We start from the raw sequence: 17,732 nt of genomic DNA, 5'->3' as shown, positions 1-17,732 counted from the left end.
AGTTGTTGCAAAATTTCATGCCCTTTGTGTACCATATTTGGTGCACTAGAACTGCTACATACACATGCTGTTTTGCGCATACATTTCTGAATTCATATCAAGTACTAGTATTTACAAGTGACATTCAGTGGTCTTGTGGCTTTCCGTTTGCGATCCTCAACACCAGTGATGTTGAAATAAACTACGAAGTAGAAGAACCATTCCCATTTTCTGCTTTATTTTTTCACGTCAACTCCCAGACACAATATATGGCTACTTTTCAGCACCTCATCACATAAAGATCGTAATGAGAAATTACAAGCACTGTGTGAAAGAAGCAAAAACTGTGCTCAAAAGCAGCTACATTCAGTCACTTTTTGTAGCAGTCAACATGAGTTATTAACACCACAATTAAATTACTGCTTTGAATAGGGAGCAGGGAAAACTCCCTATTGGCAGCAGTGTTTTCGTTATGATGGGGCGGACAATTAAACAAAATAAACAAATGCTTTTTCAAGTGGTGCACACAACAGCAGCACAAGCAGCTGACACAGGTCAACTGTCAGCTGGTATCTTGGCACTGGCAGTTTTCACACTTCCCCTCAGCCTTTGACACAGCTGGCTTGTGGTTTGGAGTCCAAGGTCCAAGGCTATCTTTGGCATAATAGTCCATGGGATAGCGCTCTTTCCAGGCAACTGTCTTCATTGCCACGTTAGCCTCATATGGTGTCAGCACAGGTTTGGCAAAGGCGAGGCCCCAGTCAATGGACAAACGTGGGCATGATGTCTGAACCCAAGCATCCACGTCCTTGAAGAGTTCCAGCTTCTTGGGAAATATTTCCGAGAGAAGAACGCAGACCACATTTCTCTGTGTGGACTTTCCAGCTGTAGAAAGGGTCTTCTTCAGGCCATCGGCAACCTGCAGATTGCCCTGGCGTCCCAACGTGCCCACGATGACTCCAAATGTGCCAGCTGTGGCAGCTTTCTGTATGGCTGCCCGACGAACTTTGAGCATCGTGGCATGGTCGTACCCTTCCTCGGTCAAGGTCTTGTCATATGGGTTGTACCTGCATTTTGGACTGCATCTCTTAATGGCAGTGTTAAGAAGAGAAATAGCAGAGCAGGCATAACTTGAATTTTACTTCTGAGTTTACTTTCATGTGCCATAAATGAAAAGATGGAAGAAACGGCTGCTTTTATGCAACTTGAGTTGAGCATGGCTAAGCGCATGGCTAAGCGCATAATATTGTGCACTAGTTACAGGGGGCACTTAAGGTCCTTACGTGCTAAAGGCATTTGATCTAAAAGCCTTTACCGAGAATGCATTTACCCTGAAGGCCTTAACCCTAAAGGCATTTACTATGAAGGCCTTCACCCTAAGGGCCTTTGGGTAAACACCTGGGTAAAGGCTCCTAAAGGCACTCCTCGAGGTGAAAGGCCTGCCAGGTGCACACACCTGGCAGGTTTGGGTTCGATCCAGGCCGTGGTAGTCACATTTTCGATGGAGGCGAAATGCTAGAGGCCCGTGTACTGTGTGATGTCAGTGCAAGTTAAAGAACCCTAGGTGGTCGAAATTTTCGGAGCTCTTCACAACGGCGTCTCTCATAGCCTGAGTCCCTTGGAGGGATTAAACACCCATAAACCATAAACACCTGGCAGGCTGCCCACAACCCAGTGGGCAAATGGGCCGCCTACTACAAGGCAGTCTTCAGGGATGTATGAAATCGGGAAACGCGTGCTACCGGTCTATAACAAAATGTCCATAACCATTCAGATGTGCATTCAGTAGCACATACATGCAACATGCATGTAACAGCTTATCAACAGAGCATGAACAAATGGATCGTAGGTACAGCCACCATGTTTAGGCTTGTGATTTAATTTTGCAATGCGGTCCAGGTTGACAATATCATTCATGAATATATTAGAGGTACGGGCTTAAAATGCTTCCTTGCAGGACTGCCAAAAAATTTGGTTTAATAGATGACGAGTAAGTATTTAAAGTTATATATTGTTTTCAATAACTAAGGTATAATTGAATAACATTATAAGCAGTGCCATGTACAGGTATGCCACAAAAAGTTAGGTCTTGTAGAAGGAAACTTCAGTCGAAAGAGTCAAACGCTTAGCTGAAATCGCTGAAAATTCCTAGTACATAGTGTTTTTGTCCAATACCTTTTAGGATAAACTCTTCCTGAAAAAGCAGGGCAAGTTCAGTGGAGCGTTGTTTCCAGAGACCGTACGATGAATTTGTTATCAAGTTGTATGTATTTGTGAACCTACTAGGTGCGAAAGAACTTTTTCAAGGATTGAAAAAAGAACTGGAGGGGACACTTAAGCCCCGCCTTATGGGTATGATGCGATAGCGTTAATGGGTTTATGCCCATATATACAGAATTTCTCAGCTTCACTTTCATAGACCCTGGTGCAGTGGTGCACCGGTTAAGCGATGCGCCACTGCTGTTGGATGGCAAGTGCTACCGCCAGCGGAGATTCGGAGACCCTGGCTACTCTCCCTGATCAACCTCTCGCGATCAATCATTGATTTAACTGCCACCTGCCACAGTGGTCAGTGTGCTTGCGATCTGGTGAGCAGGTTTTGATGGCACCACAAGGTCACGTGACCTAGGTGGCCCACCCAGGTTGCTTCTGCAGGGATTTTTCACTCACAGTGCTGACGACAATGCTGGATTTTCCACAGAATGGGAGCCTTAACACTATCGCATTAAAATATTGCAAGCTCACAATCTGTGATCACGTTGCAGAATGACCTCCTAATGATCATTAAATGCATCTGTCAATCTCTCTTCCTAGGTTTTACATTATTGATCACAATTTCCATAAATTAGTTATTTGTGTCTGATGACCTGAATAGCAGGTTGATCTTGTTTTCCAAATAACAGCAGTGTAGTTTGATGGTACTGCTAATAAGTTGTTAAAGTAGTTATTTATGGCATGACGAGGCCCTCTGTTGAGACGGTTATGGAACTTCCCGAAGTCGGTGAAGAGTTCAGGGTCCCGTTCTGAAAGAAATCACTGACAGATAGAATCCTTTGTTTTAATCTTTCTTTGGGGCTGTGAGGAGTAAACATTTGAAGAACAAAAAAGAAAGAAAACAGTCTGGTGTCAGGAGGTCACGGCGCAGTGCACACACTTCAGAAAACAGCTGAAGATGTGAGAGATTAGCCTCTATCACCCTTCCACTGCTTGACCTTCTGTGGGTGCATAAAACGGGGAACGTTTAACTAGCGCTTGAGAAAGGAAATGTAAACTGCAGCACTTCCCCTGCTCTGGGTTCATTTCATCCCTCCTCATTTTTTTTTATTTCTTTGTGTGGAGGCAACAATTTTCTCCTTACAATATTTCCTGCCTCTTAAAGCGATTGTTACCGTTCTGGTAAGCCTGCAGGCTGCATCCGACTCAAAGGCATTTATTCACAAAGCCCACAACTCTACACAAGAAAAGATACTAAACGGAGAAAAAAAAAATAAGCGCTATTCACCTGTACGCTTTAGTTCCAGGGTTGGCGATCATGAGAGACTCCAGGTGAAACCTCCCGTCACCGACGTAGATTGCCACTTCAGCATCGTCCACTATAGGCGACGTGCAGCCCAAAATTTCACCTGGACTCAGCGGTCGGATTTGAGGTGCCCTGGCTTTGTACCCGTCGTTTCTTAGCTCGGTGGCGACAGCCTGTATGGTTGACACGAACTGAATCGTGCTCACGAACGCCAGTCGCGTGTCGACGCCCCAGTTGCGTTTGACGCTTTCCACGAGATGGAGGATGTCGATCTTGATGTCCACGAATATGTAGAGCATCTTTAATCCGCCCATCTGATCCACGGGCACGAGACAGCTGTGCCCGTAGTGCACCATCAGGTCGCACCCCAAGGCGCGAGCAGTGTAGTCGTCGACGCAGCAAGCGCCGTAGGTAACGTCACCAAGTATGGCAACATCGCAGCCGGTGAATTTTTCCAGTATGTCCGCGATTGGTAGGGCGAATATCAGCAATCCCTCGGGGAACTGCAGTGCGACATTGCGAGCGCCCAGCTGACGGATTCTCCATATTGTTTTCGGAACTTCGAAGTTGTAGTTGGACGGCAGACAGCGGAGGGCGTCCAAGATTTCAGGGTCTTCAGCGATCTCAGGAGGCACTTGGCTTGTTGCCCTCGCTCCTGGCTTTCGTGCTGAAAAAACCTTGCGGGCCGGGTTGGCTACGACGACAATGGCTTCGCTTTTATCCATCCTTCCCACGTGCAGTTCACGAAGCTCCGTACAATTGCAGTGGCGAGAAACTGTAGCACTACAGAGCTGCCCGACGATGTCATTCCAGCTGATCCTACGTTCCTACCACGAGCGGTGCGAACGATACATGAACGCGGCCATCTTTGTGGTGGTGGTGTCGATGACATGTTTGGCCAGTGGTTTGGTTTTTGCCATTCCATTTTTCTTATGCGTTAAAAATCCCCAAGTGGTCAAAATGATTCGGAAGCCCATATTACTGCACCTATTCCTTCCTTCTTTCAGTCTCTTCTCATCGCATTCCTCAAAGCATGGTTGAGGTGCCCACCGAAAACTGAAATTGTTTCGGTGCCCTTTCCTTTGCTCATTCGATAATAATGATTAATAAAACACCTTTCTGTGCACTGGCGTTACAGCGATGCTCAGCACAAGCGCAGTGGTGGTGCAGCAAGAGCTGCACAGTTACACGCACTTTCATAACGTCCATAGAAAAATCAAGTACACAAATGAAAACTTTCTAGAAATTGCTTCTGGCTGGCATACAATTTCAAGCTGCAAAATACACCCTGCTGATGCTTAGAGAAGCATTCCCCCCCCCCCTTTTTTTTTTCGTCATCGGTATCATCAGGAATCAAAGAGCTCAGCGACCACATCTATGTGTGTTTTAAAACGCAGTTCACCTGAACGCCGCAAGCGGCGTGACAATCCGTTGACCTTGCCCGCCTATTCCGAACGTAGGCTTAATCGCTTAATCTGGTTCAATCAAAGCACCAAATACGCATTGATTCATGGGCCCTGCAGAGAGCTTCACAACAGCTGCGATAAGCGCATTAAGCAACCACCGTGCGTTGCGTTGACGTCCGGCTGGGACCGCAAGCGCGAGGGGCGCCTGTACTTAGCGATCGCTGCAGTTGTTTCTGTTGTTAGCCTCTGGTGGCGGAAAACTATCCACTTGCATGTCACCTCCTTTTATTTCCTTTATTATATTAACTGATCTCTATCCATTATTTAATGAGTGTTTATTTGTTGCGTTTTCTGATGCACACGAAAGCCTGTGCTAAGGTCTGAGCTTAGCCAACAACTCATCGATTTCACAAAGTAAAATTTCGCTTTCAGCACAGTTCTATTATTTTTGGATCGCCTCGCGATTTTGAGGCCAACAACAAGAACAAACAAAGGACAGTGCTCCATCATGTGCATCATGTGTTCGTGTTCGCGCCAGAATACCGAAAGGCGCGCTACATACGTTCAACCTTTCGCGCCTTTTACGCCTCTTCAAGCACGTGACACAAATAAACCAATTAGCCATGCGTACAGGTTCATTGAACTAGTTTTGTAGGTAACCGGCAAGATAGCCGCAAAGCCGCCGTCTCAAAAGTTTTGCCAAGTTTTGCTTCGAGCCAGCTGTGTTGTTGCGTGTTGGTCAGGCGTTTCCGTCGCGGGACGGGCACCCAAGGCCGAGAAAAGCGCGGCTTATTTCAGGCCATGAAAGGCGGAAGTTGACGCCTATGACTTTCGAAGAAGTTGGCGCCACAAAGCGGGACGGATTTCGTGGAGTCGCCGACAACGTTCGTAATCAGGTTCGTCTCCGTATCGCTTTTCGCTTTCTTTCTTGAGTTGACTGCGCTCTCGAAGATCGTGTTTCGCGGCTTTCGTGACTAAACGGACGTCTGGACAGTGACTCGCCCGTCGTTTTATTCTTTGTCTTGGCTGCTGCATTCGCCACGGCACTTTATCTGACGACTGGTCTCCTGTTTTTCCCCCTCGCGTGACCGGACGAGCCAGCTGCGGCAGCTAACTCGGTCAGCTCTTGACGCCTGGAGACCTTCGGGACTTGTCAACAGCGACAGGTTTCAGGGTCGTCGAGACCGACGCAGTACTCTCAAGCCAGCCATGCAAGTCCTTGCTATCTTCCTCCTGACGGCGTGTGCTGTTGCCGGTGGGTGCTACTGTCTTTACCTTGCCTCCGTTTGGCCGAGCGATGCGCCACACTGGCTTGAATCTGAAAATGCGGCCGTGTCGAAGCATCGCCGCTTCCGCTTTGCTCTGGCAGCGAAGGCAGCAGCGTCGTTTCATATGCCAACGAGATCTAACGATTTCTGTACATGCAGGCGTGCTGGCGTGCCGAGCTGTGCAATTCCGGAACTTTACGCCCGGGAGCGCACTTCTCGCGGGGCTTAAAATATGGTGGCGCGGGCATTTTTTTTGCCGTCCTGCGAGGACACGCGCCCACCGTAGCACAGAATGCCCTGAAGCACCGCACGCCTAATTCTAAGTTTGGTAGATAGCTGTGTATTCGTGGCCTGGAATATCAGCGGCATAAGGGCGCCGTTGTCACTTGAAAAAAAAAAAAAATGGTCCGCTGCCATAAACGCTAGCCATTGCGCATTTGCTACGGAGTGCCTAGTCGCCGTTTGAACTTCGAGAATAGTACTTTGAATGCACATTTTCTTGGCGTTGTACTGCACATTACACATGTGATAGCATGACAGAAACATTCAAATGTCTGAAGCTAATTAGTACTGAAGTGTGACTGTGAAGCCGTGTACCAGTCAGCATGAGCCAGAATGTTTATTCCCCAATGGACAAGAAACTAGTTCATTATCTCCAACCAGCGTATACTGTTGTAATTAGTTTTGTCCATAGTTCCATTAGGCTATAGGGAAATTTCTTCGGTATGACAGAATGTAGTGAAATTAATCTTTTCGTGCACCAAACCTGCACCCGAACTGAGGCGTGTTGTAATGCAAGTCTCCAGATTTGTGTCCTTGATTTTTTTTTTTCTGTTAACTGTGTACTTCCATGCAGCAATTCCTGAAAGGGCGATGAGGCAACTATAAATTGAACTAAAAAAAAACATTGACCACTTACGGTTCTTGGCCGTGCACTGAAATCCGAGCTTTGCGGCATTTTGCCTCCTTTGAAGCACAGTGGTCATGGCTGTGAAAATAAAGCCCCAGGTTTTGGCATTTTTGACTGGAACTTAGAATGAAACTTTACAGGTGACATTTCAGGAGTATTGGACTGTTCTTCTGCCTCTTACTTATCGGGCACAAATTTTCTGTTAAAAAATCGGGGAGTGGAATCGCACGCACTGTAGAGAGGTGAGCACGCTTGCCTATAGCGCTCGAGTGATGCGCTGTCTAACAAAACAAGTGAAATGCGCTAATGCAGCTGCTTTGCTAGGGCTGAGATGTTTGTGCCTGCATGGTTTGCATTTCTTTCAGGCTGTGCTTGAGCGCGAGTATTACCTGAGAAACTCTGTACCTTGCTTTTAAAATTTCATTTCCTTTCCTCCGCCGAGCACTGATCAAGCGCTGTGGACAAGTGTGCTCACCTCTGTACTTGCGAAACATGTAGCACATGTCGAAAATTGGAAAGCATTGAATGCTTATATTGTTATACTCTTCTCTTGCATTATGGATTTGTTTTATGCCAGCTAAAACGGTGTAAGATATTTCTGTTTTTTTTTTTTTTTCATTCTTCAATGCGAGCATTTTAGAAAATGCTTTTGTCATGTTTGCCTTCCAGCTTGTGCATTCATCCTTTTGTATTTGGGGACAAGAAAGCTGTTGGGGCAACTCTTTCTCGTAGCCTGTTCTTTGTTGCTGTCAGCGTCTCGCTGTGACCTCTTTGATTGCTTTGCGCTGGCTTCCTCCTGTTCAGGTGTGACTGCTTATGTCAGCCAGCGCCATGTGAAGCGAGACATTGCCCCACTCTGCGACAACAATGTTGACCAGCAGGCACGACTAGAGCGGCTGGTGGAGCGGATTCGTGATAGGCTGCGTGAGGAGGAGCCATTCCACCTGCCCAGCGACATCGCACCGCTGCGGCTGCACGATGGCGTACTGTGGGGGCTGAGTACGTTTGAATTGCGCCATCCACCACAGTTGGTGTGTGGCAGTGACTATGCCAACCTTACCATGCTCATCGGCCTGGTGCGTCCGCATGTGCGCTACAGGTGAGGCACTGCATGTGAATGTTCGGAGTTGATCTAGCGTAGTATGTCACAGTTGTCTCTGCACTCGTGGTTTTGCAAAGGCTTCGACAATGCAGCTACATTTTGCATTGCTAGTGCTGTGTCTAGTGGTCTGTTATGTGACCGTCTTTCTCATCTGCTGTTCCGCTTGCACCACGTGCAGTGTTCCTATCTTTTGCACAAAGCATGCTCTAGGGTTCCACTTCTGGTAATTGTCGATTCGACTCCCTGCTTTTTAAGGGAGCAGTAACAAATGCTGGGGGCAAACGGTATTTTTGTGGGGAACCTGGAGGTTTGTGCCTTGAGAGCATCATGTGCCTAATTCCTTTACTACGGCACCTTCTGCTACTCGTCGGCTGCGTTGGGTGTAAAACTGTGCATTGTTGTTGAACTTTTATGGGGATTGGGTTTTCTGAAATTAAGGAGAGAGTCAGAATTGAGCTTAAAGAGGATGCGAACTAGGCAAGTTGGAGTGGCTGCATAATTAGAATTATAACTACAAGTATTGAGCTTGTTGGCACATGACCTAATTGTAAACAGTGAGAATTAATAGTACAGGAAATGCAGGAAACTGACATTGAGCAATGCCGGTCAGAGATTATTGGGGGAAATTTAATTTTGGGCCTATTTGTTACACCAAATCTCTGGCCTGTTGGGGAGTTTTTTTGAGCTCAGGGTAGATTTTTAAGACTAGAGCTGCTGAAAAGCTTGTTCAGCTGTAGTGTTTTTCTAGGTGTTTGTTGTTCTGGTGCCTGAAACTTGGTCGCTCTTTTCGAGGCAAAACATTTCAACTCATTTGTTTCACTGATGCTTCTCTAACTAGGTGGAATTTCACGCCAATCCCCGGTGTCACTGGCCAGTTCATTGCACATGCTGACCGTGCCACTGTAGACGTTTTTCTGCAAACGCCACTGCACAAGCCTAATGCCAAAGCCTCTGTCAAGTCCTTGAAGGTCACTGAACTCAGTCAGATCTGGGTCAAGGTTCCCAGTGTACCTGTGGTGAGCTGGGTGGCCTCTCAGATAGGAAACCTTGGCACAATGATCAACCGGAAAAACCTAAAGGTATTCCTCCAAGACAACCTGCGCACCTCCATCCAGAGGACCCTTGACAAGGAGCCACTGTAGGAGCAGTCATGTGTTCTCCGTGCAGGGGGGTCACATGTCACTCTGCAGGTGCTGAAAATTGTCTTCAGTAGCCCAAAAGAGCAGAAGCACAGTTGTTGAATTTTTTCGCTTTTGTGTAGTTTCCCCACCGCATGGAGTACTTGACTGTTCATATGTGTAGTCATGGTTGTTCATTGCGTGCAGATGTGTGCAGGCTACTAAGGATACATTCACATATTGTATTTGCAAGGGTCATTGACTATGGTATCACCTGACTGTGGAGTTGCATTGCGACTGCAATACATGCATATGAACACTTGACTGCCCACTCTGTGGGGTCGAGATCACAAATTGAGGGTTGTTTATGGGCAAAAGAACAACACATTACTTTATGAAGCAGCTCTAGATGACTGCAGTAGTCTGAAATAAGTTTCTGGCAGCTTTAGATGTTCTTTTAACTTTGTTTGATCATTTGGCCTTCTAGCTCACTCGCTGTTGGCATGGCGTGGCCAGTGGTATGCCTGCGTAAGAGGAAAACACTGCCAGTGAGCATCTCAAGGCCAGAAGTGATTGCATCGGCTTTATTAATATTCGCATACCGGAAAGCCTTGCATGTCTGTGATCAATTGCTTCAGCTTTTAAATAAACTTTTGCATGCGAATTTTCTTTTTAGTTTTTGCAGCTAATGTGTAGCTTGAAAATTTAAGCATTCTGTTCCATTTACTGCATAGCACCATGGCTGAAAGAAAGCTACAGCTTGAGAAAGCTTTTGTCTTTAAGGATGCAAAGCAAGCTGTTATTTTAAAATATGTATCCTTGCATGTAACTTGGTTATTTTTGAAATGAGGGATATCATTGTTGATTTTTTATGGTCAGCCATTGCAAATGTCCTTCAAAAATATGCAAAATCATGGCTGTTTCAGTCATTTCATTCACACAAATTACAACCAGTGCATTTGTGATGACTGACTCAAATTATTTAAATTATTTAAAAATTGCAGGTATATCTGCCCTTTGATGGCATTTGGCTTTTGGAGTTCTTGTAAACACTTAAATTACAATTTCGTTGTGATGCTATTATTTTTGTCCCAAGATTTTTACATTATTTGTGAATATACACTGCATTGACCAACATATCTTCATACGATTTATTTTAACTGCCTTCGTGGTCACAACTGCATATAAGGTGACATTTGCATGGCTTTATTGCTTATTGTCTGAACAAAACAATATTCACCAACTTGCGACGAGTCTTCCATTACGAACAAGTATACTTCATTGCATACTTTTACAGGACTGCATTGTCTCCACATTGCCCCAATACTCTTGCCTGTTTATTTCTTTTTTTAAAGAGACGCCGTTTTACTTTTTCCTCTTGCCATGGTTTACTAAATGTGCGGCCACAGACTTGTCTGGCTATTTTCCAGACAGTTTTGAAAATTTTTTGAGATTCTTTACACCAGATGCCTAGTCCTTGTACAGGATTTTGCAAGGTCACACTATTTTACCTCATTAAATGTGTACCTCATTGTGTGTTATACATATGCATGTCAAGGTACACCTGTGTTCTGACTTGTGGATTAAATAAAGGAGGACCACCATAAGCCCACTCTTTTTTCTTGATGGCCTGTGCTAAGGAGTGTCTGCACCAAAATTTTGGTTGATTGTTTTCTGCTTTGTAATGGTGCTTAATGCATTAGTATATATGGATCACCAAACAATATTTACCTGTGACTGCTAAAAATTTGTAATCGAATTTCTTCACTCATGCTGTTTTGGTTTAAACAGCTGAATGATGGCTGTGACATCAAAGGTCAGTATAGGTTGCCTGAGGCAAGAAACAACCTCGATATATAATCACTGCTTTGTCGTTTCAATTCTCAATGCTTAAGCCAGCCTGGCTCAAGAGCTGGATTAACAAATCAAAAAGCTACGATTTTTTTCAGTTTTTTATGACCTATACAGGCTATACTAACCTTTGAAGTCGCAGACATCGTTAGGCTGTTGAAAATGGAACAGCATGAGGGAAGAAATTTGGTTTTAAATTATTTAGCGGCCATGAATACCATGTGTTGATTTATGTCCCAGTCGAAAAAAAACATTCGTTTCCAATTGGAAATTACCATATGGAATCAATTGGATATTTCCAAATGTGTTTTCAATGTCACTGGAAAATACCATTTAAACCATTTCAATTGGCCAACACGCAATGGTCAGCTCCAATGGGCAGGCACCAAGAGGTCCACTCCAATTGGAAGACATCAGTTGGTGTGATCCAATAGACTTTTCCTGGCCTATGTCATCAGCATACGTGTTCTCATTCAATCGAATGAGTCCACATTCAGTTTCCAGTTTGATTTGAATGGCGTAAAACCAATTGGGTTTTATCCCAGGACTTCAGGAGATGCTGCGCGTCTAGTGCCAACATTTTTACATTGGAATTGAAGTTGTGAGAATTCCACGTGTTTATGGAAGTGAAAACAAACAAGTGTGCAATATCACACAGAAGGAACACAGACACAGTCAGCTTATATTCACAGAGCATACTTTTGCTCAAACTTGTATACCTAATTCATGAGACCCTCCTGCTGGAGCCAGTGGCACTTGCCTGTTGGGCAAAACTATTTCATTGATTCATGCCCGCAGTGATAGTTGAAATAATTCAAACAATCAGCAGATAGCACAGCTCATATCTTTTTACTAAGACCACATTAGTTCACTGTTCTGTGTAAATAGAGAGCAATACTCAGATCTCGTATCAAGGCATTCATTGGCTTCCAACTGGGTTTTCCCAAAACCGATTGGAAACTTTCCAGTTGCGCATCTTTAACCAACTGGAACATTGAGTTGGACCTTCCTGTTGGCTCACTTGCAATGCTATGGACTGCCCATTTGGAGCAAGGCACTGAACCCCTCTATTACCTGGACTAGCCATTTGGTAATAGCGGAATCAATGTAGCCTTTATACAATTTGACCATTAATTTGGAACACGAGACCAACTGGGCAATCCAATTGAAAGTAATGAAACCAGTAGAATCCCAGGAACCAGTTGGATAATTCTGCTGAAATGGCAGGGCGAACTGGACTCCAATTGGACTGCCCAATTGGAATGGGGGAAACCAATTGGACTATAATTAGGGAAACCAGATGGATTCCCCGATTGGTTTTCCTGAGTTCATTTGGGTCCATTTGGTTTCTAATTGGAAATTGAATCGCACTCAATGGTTTCTTTCTGACGGGTATTCTAATTTCCTAAACATCATTGCAAAGAAGAAAACGTGCGAGTAAAATTTGGTGTCTATACTCTATCCCACAGCCACAGATTGATGTTTTGTGTGATTTGCCAGACATACAATTCGAATGACGCTTCGAGGGCGAACTATGAACAGTAGCCCAGACGGGCCATCCAGAGGTAAGCCATATATTACTGACCACTCTTTGAGGGTGTGAACTGCTTAGGTCCAAAGTGTGGTAGCTGTGCCGGCGCGAAAGCCATACCAACACAAGGTTGGGCTAGTGAAACTTTATCCAAATATAGGTGGCCTGCTACACCCTTCGAAAACAGCTGCGATACGGTGATGGCTCTAAAAAAACACTGACACACCGAGCTGGCGGAGGACTACTGTAATTTTCGGACCGTAGTCCGCATTCGATGCACCTGGTTTCTGCAAACACGTGCTAAAATTTCTAAAAATGGGGAGTTGGAAATAAAAGAAATTAGTAACAAACTGCCAGCTGCACCCGACGTTATTTACTTCTACAGTGCGAGGACATCCAGTTCCCTTTTTTTTTTTTCAGAGCAAACCGGACTGATCGCATTAGATGTGCATGAAGTTCGCTGCAAATGCAATGTCCGCTGCTAACGTGTTTTAATTACTATGGCGCCAAATTCGAACTGCCCACTCCGTGTACCAGTGTATGGAATTTATTTTGCTTCGCCGCTCTCAAAAATAACAGCCACGCTGTCAGCGATGCCTGTCCCTTTCCTTGAACCGATCGGTGAAGCAGAATAATGTACTGTCAGGGTCCTGCGCTCTAATCAGTAGAAAGCGACTGATCCAAACGACAGTTGACACAGAGGCTTGAACGACTATTTGCTCCCAGATGGCTGCCAGCCGACACTACCTGACTCCCAACCGAGAGCTAGACTGGAACCAGTTGGTTTCAGATGCTCACTACATGGGACCCACTGACTCCCAGCAGAGGCATGAAAAAACATGGATATATAATCGCTGCTTCGTCATTTTGATTCACAATATTTAACCCCAAATGATTGCAAACCTCGCAGTTAGAATCAGCTAATACCAGCTGTAGTTTTTCCATGTGGGGTGAGATACATGTGTGCGACATTCACTTCAACCATGTCGTACAGTTGAATTTCGATCTTGAGCTTCTTTTAAAATTCATGTTACAGAGTGGTATTTATACCGTAAAGCTTTTTGCAGCAGGCAAGCACCGCCGAAATAAAAAATCAATGAGCTCGGAGAATATATGGGAATGTGTACCTCCCTCAATTCGCAAGCCATCCAGTCAGCCAGCTTGATGCCCTAATGGTGTCATGCTCAGCCAACCACAGGCAGACAATGCTATCTGCACTATTTTATTTATTTATTTATCACATTACCCACAACGCCTGTTTGGCAGTACAGTGGTGGGAGCAAGTTACAACATAATCATACGACATTGTGGCAGGGAAAGAAGAGAAAAAATACAGAAAATACATCGCAGCGTAATTTGGTATAAACAAACAAGCATAAAATTACAGCTACATGGCTACAGCTACATTCATTAAATTTAGTTGAAACGACTTCCTTGGGCAACTTATTCCATTCATTTATTGTTTTTGGAAAAAAAATTATTTTTAGTAAATCAGTTCAGCATTTAATTTTACTTTGAAAGTGTGGTCCCTTCTTGCAGATATATATAGTCTGGCAGAAATAAATAATGGTCACGGTCAGTACCTGTTTTAGAATGGTATATATTATGGAAGAATTTCAGCCTAAGTACATATCTGCGTCTTTGCAGTGAAACCCATCCCAACGACTTCTGCGCTGTTGACACACTGAAATTTGTGCTGTAATTGTTTTTAACAGAAAACGGACAGCCAGGTTTTGGACCGTTTCTAATTTATCAATATCATTTTAAGTTTTAGGGTCCCATACTGTGCACGTATACTCCAGTATAGGCCTTACGTTAGTTGTGTATAGCAGTTCTTTAGTTTGTGAAGGAGAACACTTGGCATTCCTGCGAAAGAAACTCAAAATTCGACCAGCTTTTGCAGGTCGAATTTAATGAGAGTGCTAGTTTTAGTGATAGTTTCTTTAACTAAACTGGCGCCATTTCCTTGGTGGCGGCAGTCGTCGTGTCTGTAATAGAACACTTTAGCACAGCGCGATCCGCACCTTTTATCGTGATCCGTTTCCTCGGGAAGCCACCGCGCATGCGCAGATCGCCCTGCCGGCGCCAGACGACGTCCAGCTGCGCGCATGCCTACCACGTGTCAGAACCAATCAGCGCATGCGCGGAAGCGGATCGCAGTAGCGGCCGTGGACCGCGCTATAAGTTATTTGTTGTCAAGGCATGCAGACGCCGCCTAATAGAACAAAAGAAATGTTCCCATGTCTGAAACATTAAAGGAGCCATTATTAGCTGGCATCCACCCAAACCGGGGGGACGAAAACGCGAGCCACTTCCGTCCCGGCTAATTGGAGAAACCTCCGCTGAAGCCGTAACTCCGTACACCAACCGTCGTGAACGTAATAGAAGGAGGAATTGGCGCTAGCGTCTGTATTAAAGAACAATACCTAACCGCAGTCGTGTTATCTCGAACGCTGTCGCCTGCTTTGATCGAGGCGCCGGTCGCAGACACTTTTGCATCGTGTTCCTTGTGTTAGCGATGTCGGTGCTGAGACAACTACGGTGGCATTTGGTTTTGTGCTCGGGACCTTCGCAACTGCGAAGAGTGCAGCTAGACCCGCACGTATACTACAGGAACCGCTACCTGCGCTCACTAGCTTTCTCGGGAGCCGCCGCTCATTTCTGCACAGTTGATCATGAACAATGATTTAGTCACTGCTGTTGGCGAAGCAGTCATCGGGTCTTGTCCGCAGAGTCGGCACATCGTGGGAACCGATTATGCAACTGCATGTTAACTGAATTTTATTGGTGTCGTTTATATAAGCATGGACAGTGGAGCCCATTGTGTGACAGCTATAGGTTTGCTTTCACGCGATTGCATAAATACTAAACAGTTTTTTGCAATTATCTACGACTGTATTAAGGTACATCGTGCATGCATTAAATTGCGTGCACTCAATGTGCACAGTCTGATCGTTCTGTATTGCGTGAACAACATACAGGAATGATCGCACATATAGGGCGTGAATGATGCACGAAATTACGTACTCAAAATGTAAGCTGCGCCATTTGAGATAAACTTAACGCCTCTGGTGCGTCGACACACATTATCTGTATTGTACGGGATACTATGACGTAGACATATAGTGTATATTGAGAAATATCCCTTTTACACTGAAAGTAACGAAAAAGACGTGTCAATAAAACCACGAAAAACATTTTCACTGTTCTCCATACATTGGCACAGCGCTCGGTTACCACTGTTGACGAACAGCGCAACCAATTTAACATGCCACAACAGCAAAGAAAAGGGTACGAAAACCGAAGTAAAGCGCTTGTTGTTGAGGACGTGTTGTGCACCGTGGCTACATCGTGTCCAGCAAGATTTCGAGTTTCTTCTGTAGTCCGCGCCCACACAGTGGCCATCGAACTCATGAGGAAGGGTATGAAGGTCAAGCAGCCCGTGCGTGGCAAGAAGACAGCCAAGGACGCAACCCTCCGGGTTGCCAAATGCCGGCTTGGCTGCTAGGCCTAGTGGGGCTACGCTGAGCCTCACTGCAGACGAGGTGTCAAGCATGGAGACGCTGCTGGACAATCGGGCCGTCGCTGCGACCTCTACAAGTCCAACGGCAAGTATTGGACCGGGCGTTTACTCGACCGCTGCCGGTTGCGGTAATGAGCCAACACCTGGAGCCTGCACCTGGCCGCAGAACAACGTGGTCGGCAGTTCAAATACGAGAACAGCGCTTGGGCAGCTAGCTACCCGAGCCTAGAGATGCACTGCTTTCCATGGAGGTGGAACACGAAGTCACCCCCGACACCCCGCAACGAAAACCGCGGCTGGTCAGACTACCGGGGCCGCCAGTTAACGCACCACCGGCAAAGAAAGTAAGGGCCGCCCCTGATAAGCCAGTATCTGCTTATACAACACCAGCCTTGCAGCATTCCTTCAGAGTGCACATCAAACCAGCAGTATAGTTTGACATTACAAAGATGCCCACCAAAACTGTACAGAGAGTGATAGACGCAGCACTTGGTACCTCAGGTTACCAGGGATTTCTAAGCCACAGGACGTCCAAAAGTGTCACGGTGCATTTAGCCACACTTGAGGATGCACCCAAAACGCGCACAATAACTCAGATTTCTGTCACGTCCGAGGAATATCTTACAGTACAGACTTAATTTGCGTCAGGTTCAAACACCCAGCGATGCGTCGTCTATATGACCTAGACCTCCATGATTCCACGGTGATGGTGGCAAGAGACCTCATATCAGGAACACATACTGTGTTGGTCGCACGTCGTATGGTGAACAGTGGCACTTTTCTGGTCGCATTACAGGGACCAGAGACTCCTACAGATAAATTCTACTACAATGACTGCATAGTGCGTCCCAAACGTACAGACCTAGACCGGTGCACTGCTGCAGGTGCTACAGAGAAGGACACTTGCAAAAATTTTCTCCATACGGAGTTAATCCGGACCACTTGACAGAATCGGGCGAGGTGAAGTTCAAATGCGGCCTATGAGAATGTAATGATCATGACGTCACTTCCTCTCAGTGTCCGACTAAAACGCGAAAGCTCGAGCTAGCAAAAGCAGGACGACGGAAACAGTCTGCACCGTTAGTGGTTAATAACAAATTTGATACTCTGTCGCAAGAGTTTCTTGATGATGCGACTGAAGAAGAGCCTGCCTCAGAGGATCCGCAGAACAAGACATCCTTTGCTTCAGCGCTGAAGACTGGGTGGCGCGCAAAACGCAGGACGCCGGCATATACTGCCGATGATATTCCGGAACTTGAGGATCGTACCCGCCGACAGGATGCAACAGACAATGAAATTGCAATGCTGACAGCACTAATTGTATAGCTGCGCCATAACAAAGTGCGTATAGCCGAACGGCGCAAGGAAAGTTCAGAAAAACAAAGACGACTGCAGGCAGTATAAGGCAGCAAGGACAGCGGATGTTCCAAAATGTAAACCTGCCGCTAGCACATCAGTATGGGAGGCGGTACTAGACACTCTTGCGCAACTGACACAACTCATTCAAAGCAATATACATCATAG

At 45.6% G+C, this 17,732-nt stretch overlaps 2 protein-coding genes across 2 annotated transcripts; one reads left to right on the top strand and one right to left on the bottom strand.

Moving 5' to 3' along the window:
• Window positions 1-200: 200 nt before the first annotated feature.
• Window positions 201-4,401, bottom strand: Dph1 (diphthamide biosynthesis 1). The gene is made up of 2 exons (XM_077634216.1): window positions 3,482-4,401; window positions 201-1,046 (listed from the first exon to the last, which is right to left on the bottom strand). The coding sequence occupies exons 1-2, from the start codon at window positions 4,222-4,224 to the stop codon at window positions 542-544; spliced, it is 1,248 nt and encodes a 415-aa protein (XP_077490342.1). The 5' UTR covers window positions 4,225-4,401; the 3' UTR covers window positions 201-541.
• A 1,191-nt stretch (window positions 4,402-5,592) lies between these two features.
• LOC144101167 (uncharacterized) lies at window positions 5,593-10,910 on the top strand. Its single transcript, XM_077634214.1, has 4 exons — window positions 5,593-5,801; window positions 6,007-6,160; window positions 7,888-8,182; window positions 9,024-10,910. Exons 1-4 carry the CDS (start codon window positions 5,730-5,732, stop codon window positions 9,325-9,327), a joined length of 825 nt encoding a protein of 274 aa, XP_077490340.1. The 5' UTR covers window positions 5,593-5,729; the 3' UTR covers window positions 9,328-10,910.
• Window positions 10,911-17,732: the final 6,822 nt, after the last annotated feature.

The sequence above is a fragment of the Amblyomma americanum genome, chromosome 8, assembly GCF_052857255.1.
Source record: "Amblyomma americanum isolate KBUSLIRL-KWMA chromosome 8, ASM5285725v1, whole genome shotgun sequence".
NCBI classification, from domain to species: domain Eukaryota; kingdom Metazoa; phylum Arthropoda; class Arachnida; order Ixodida; family Ixodidae; genus Amblyomma; species Amblyomma americanum.
Note: the sequence above shows the minus strand (reverse complement) of the source record. Positions and strands in the feature narration are given on the sequence as shown.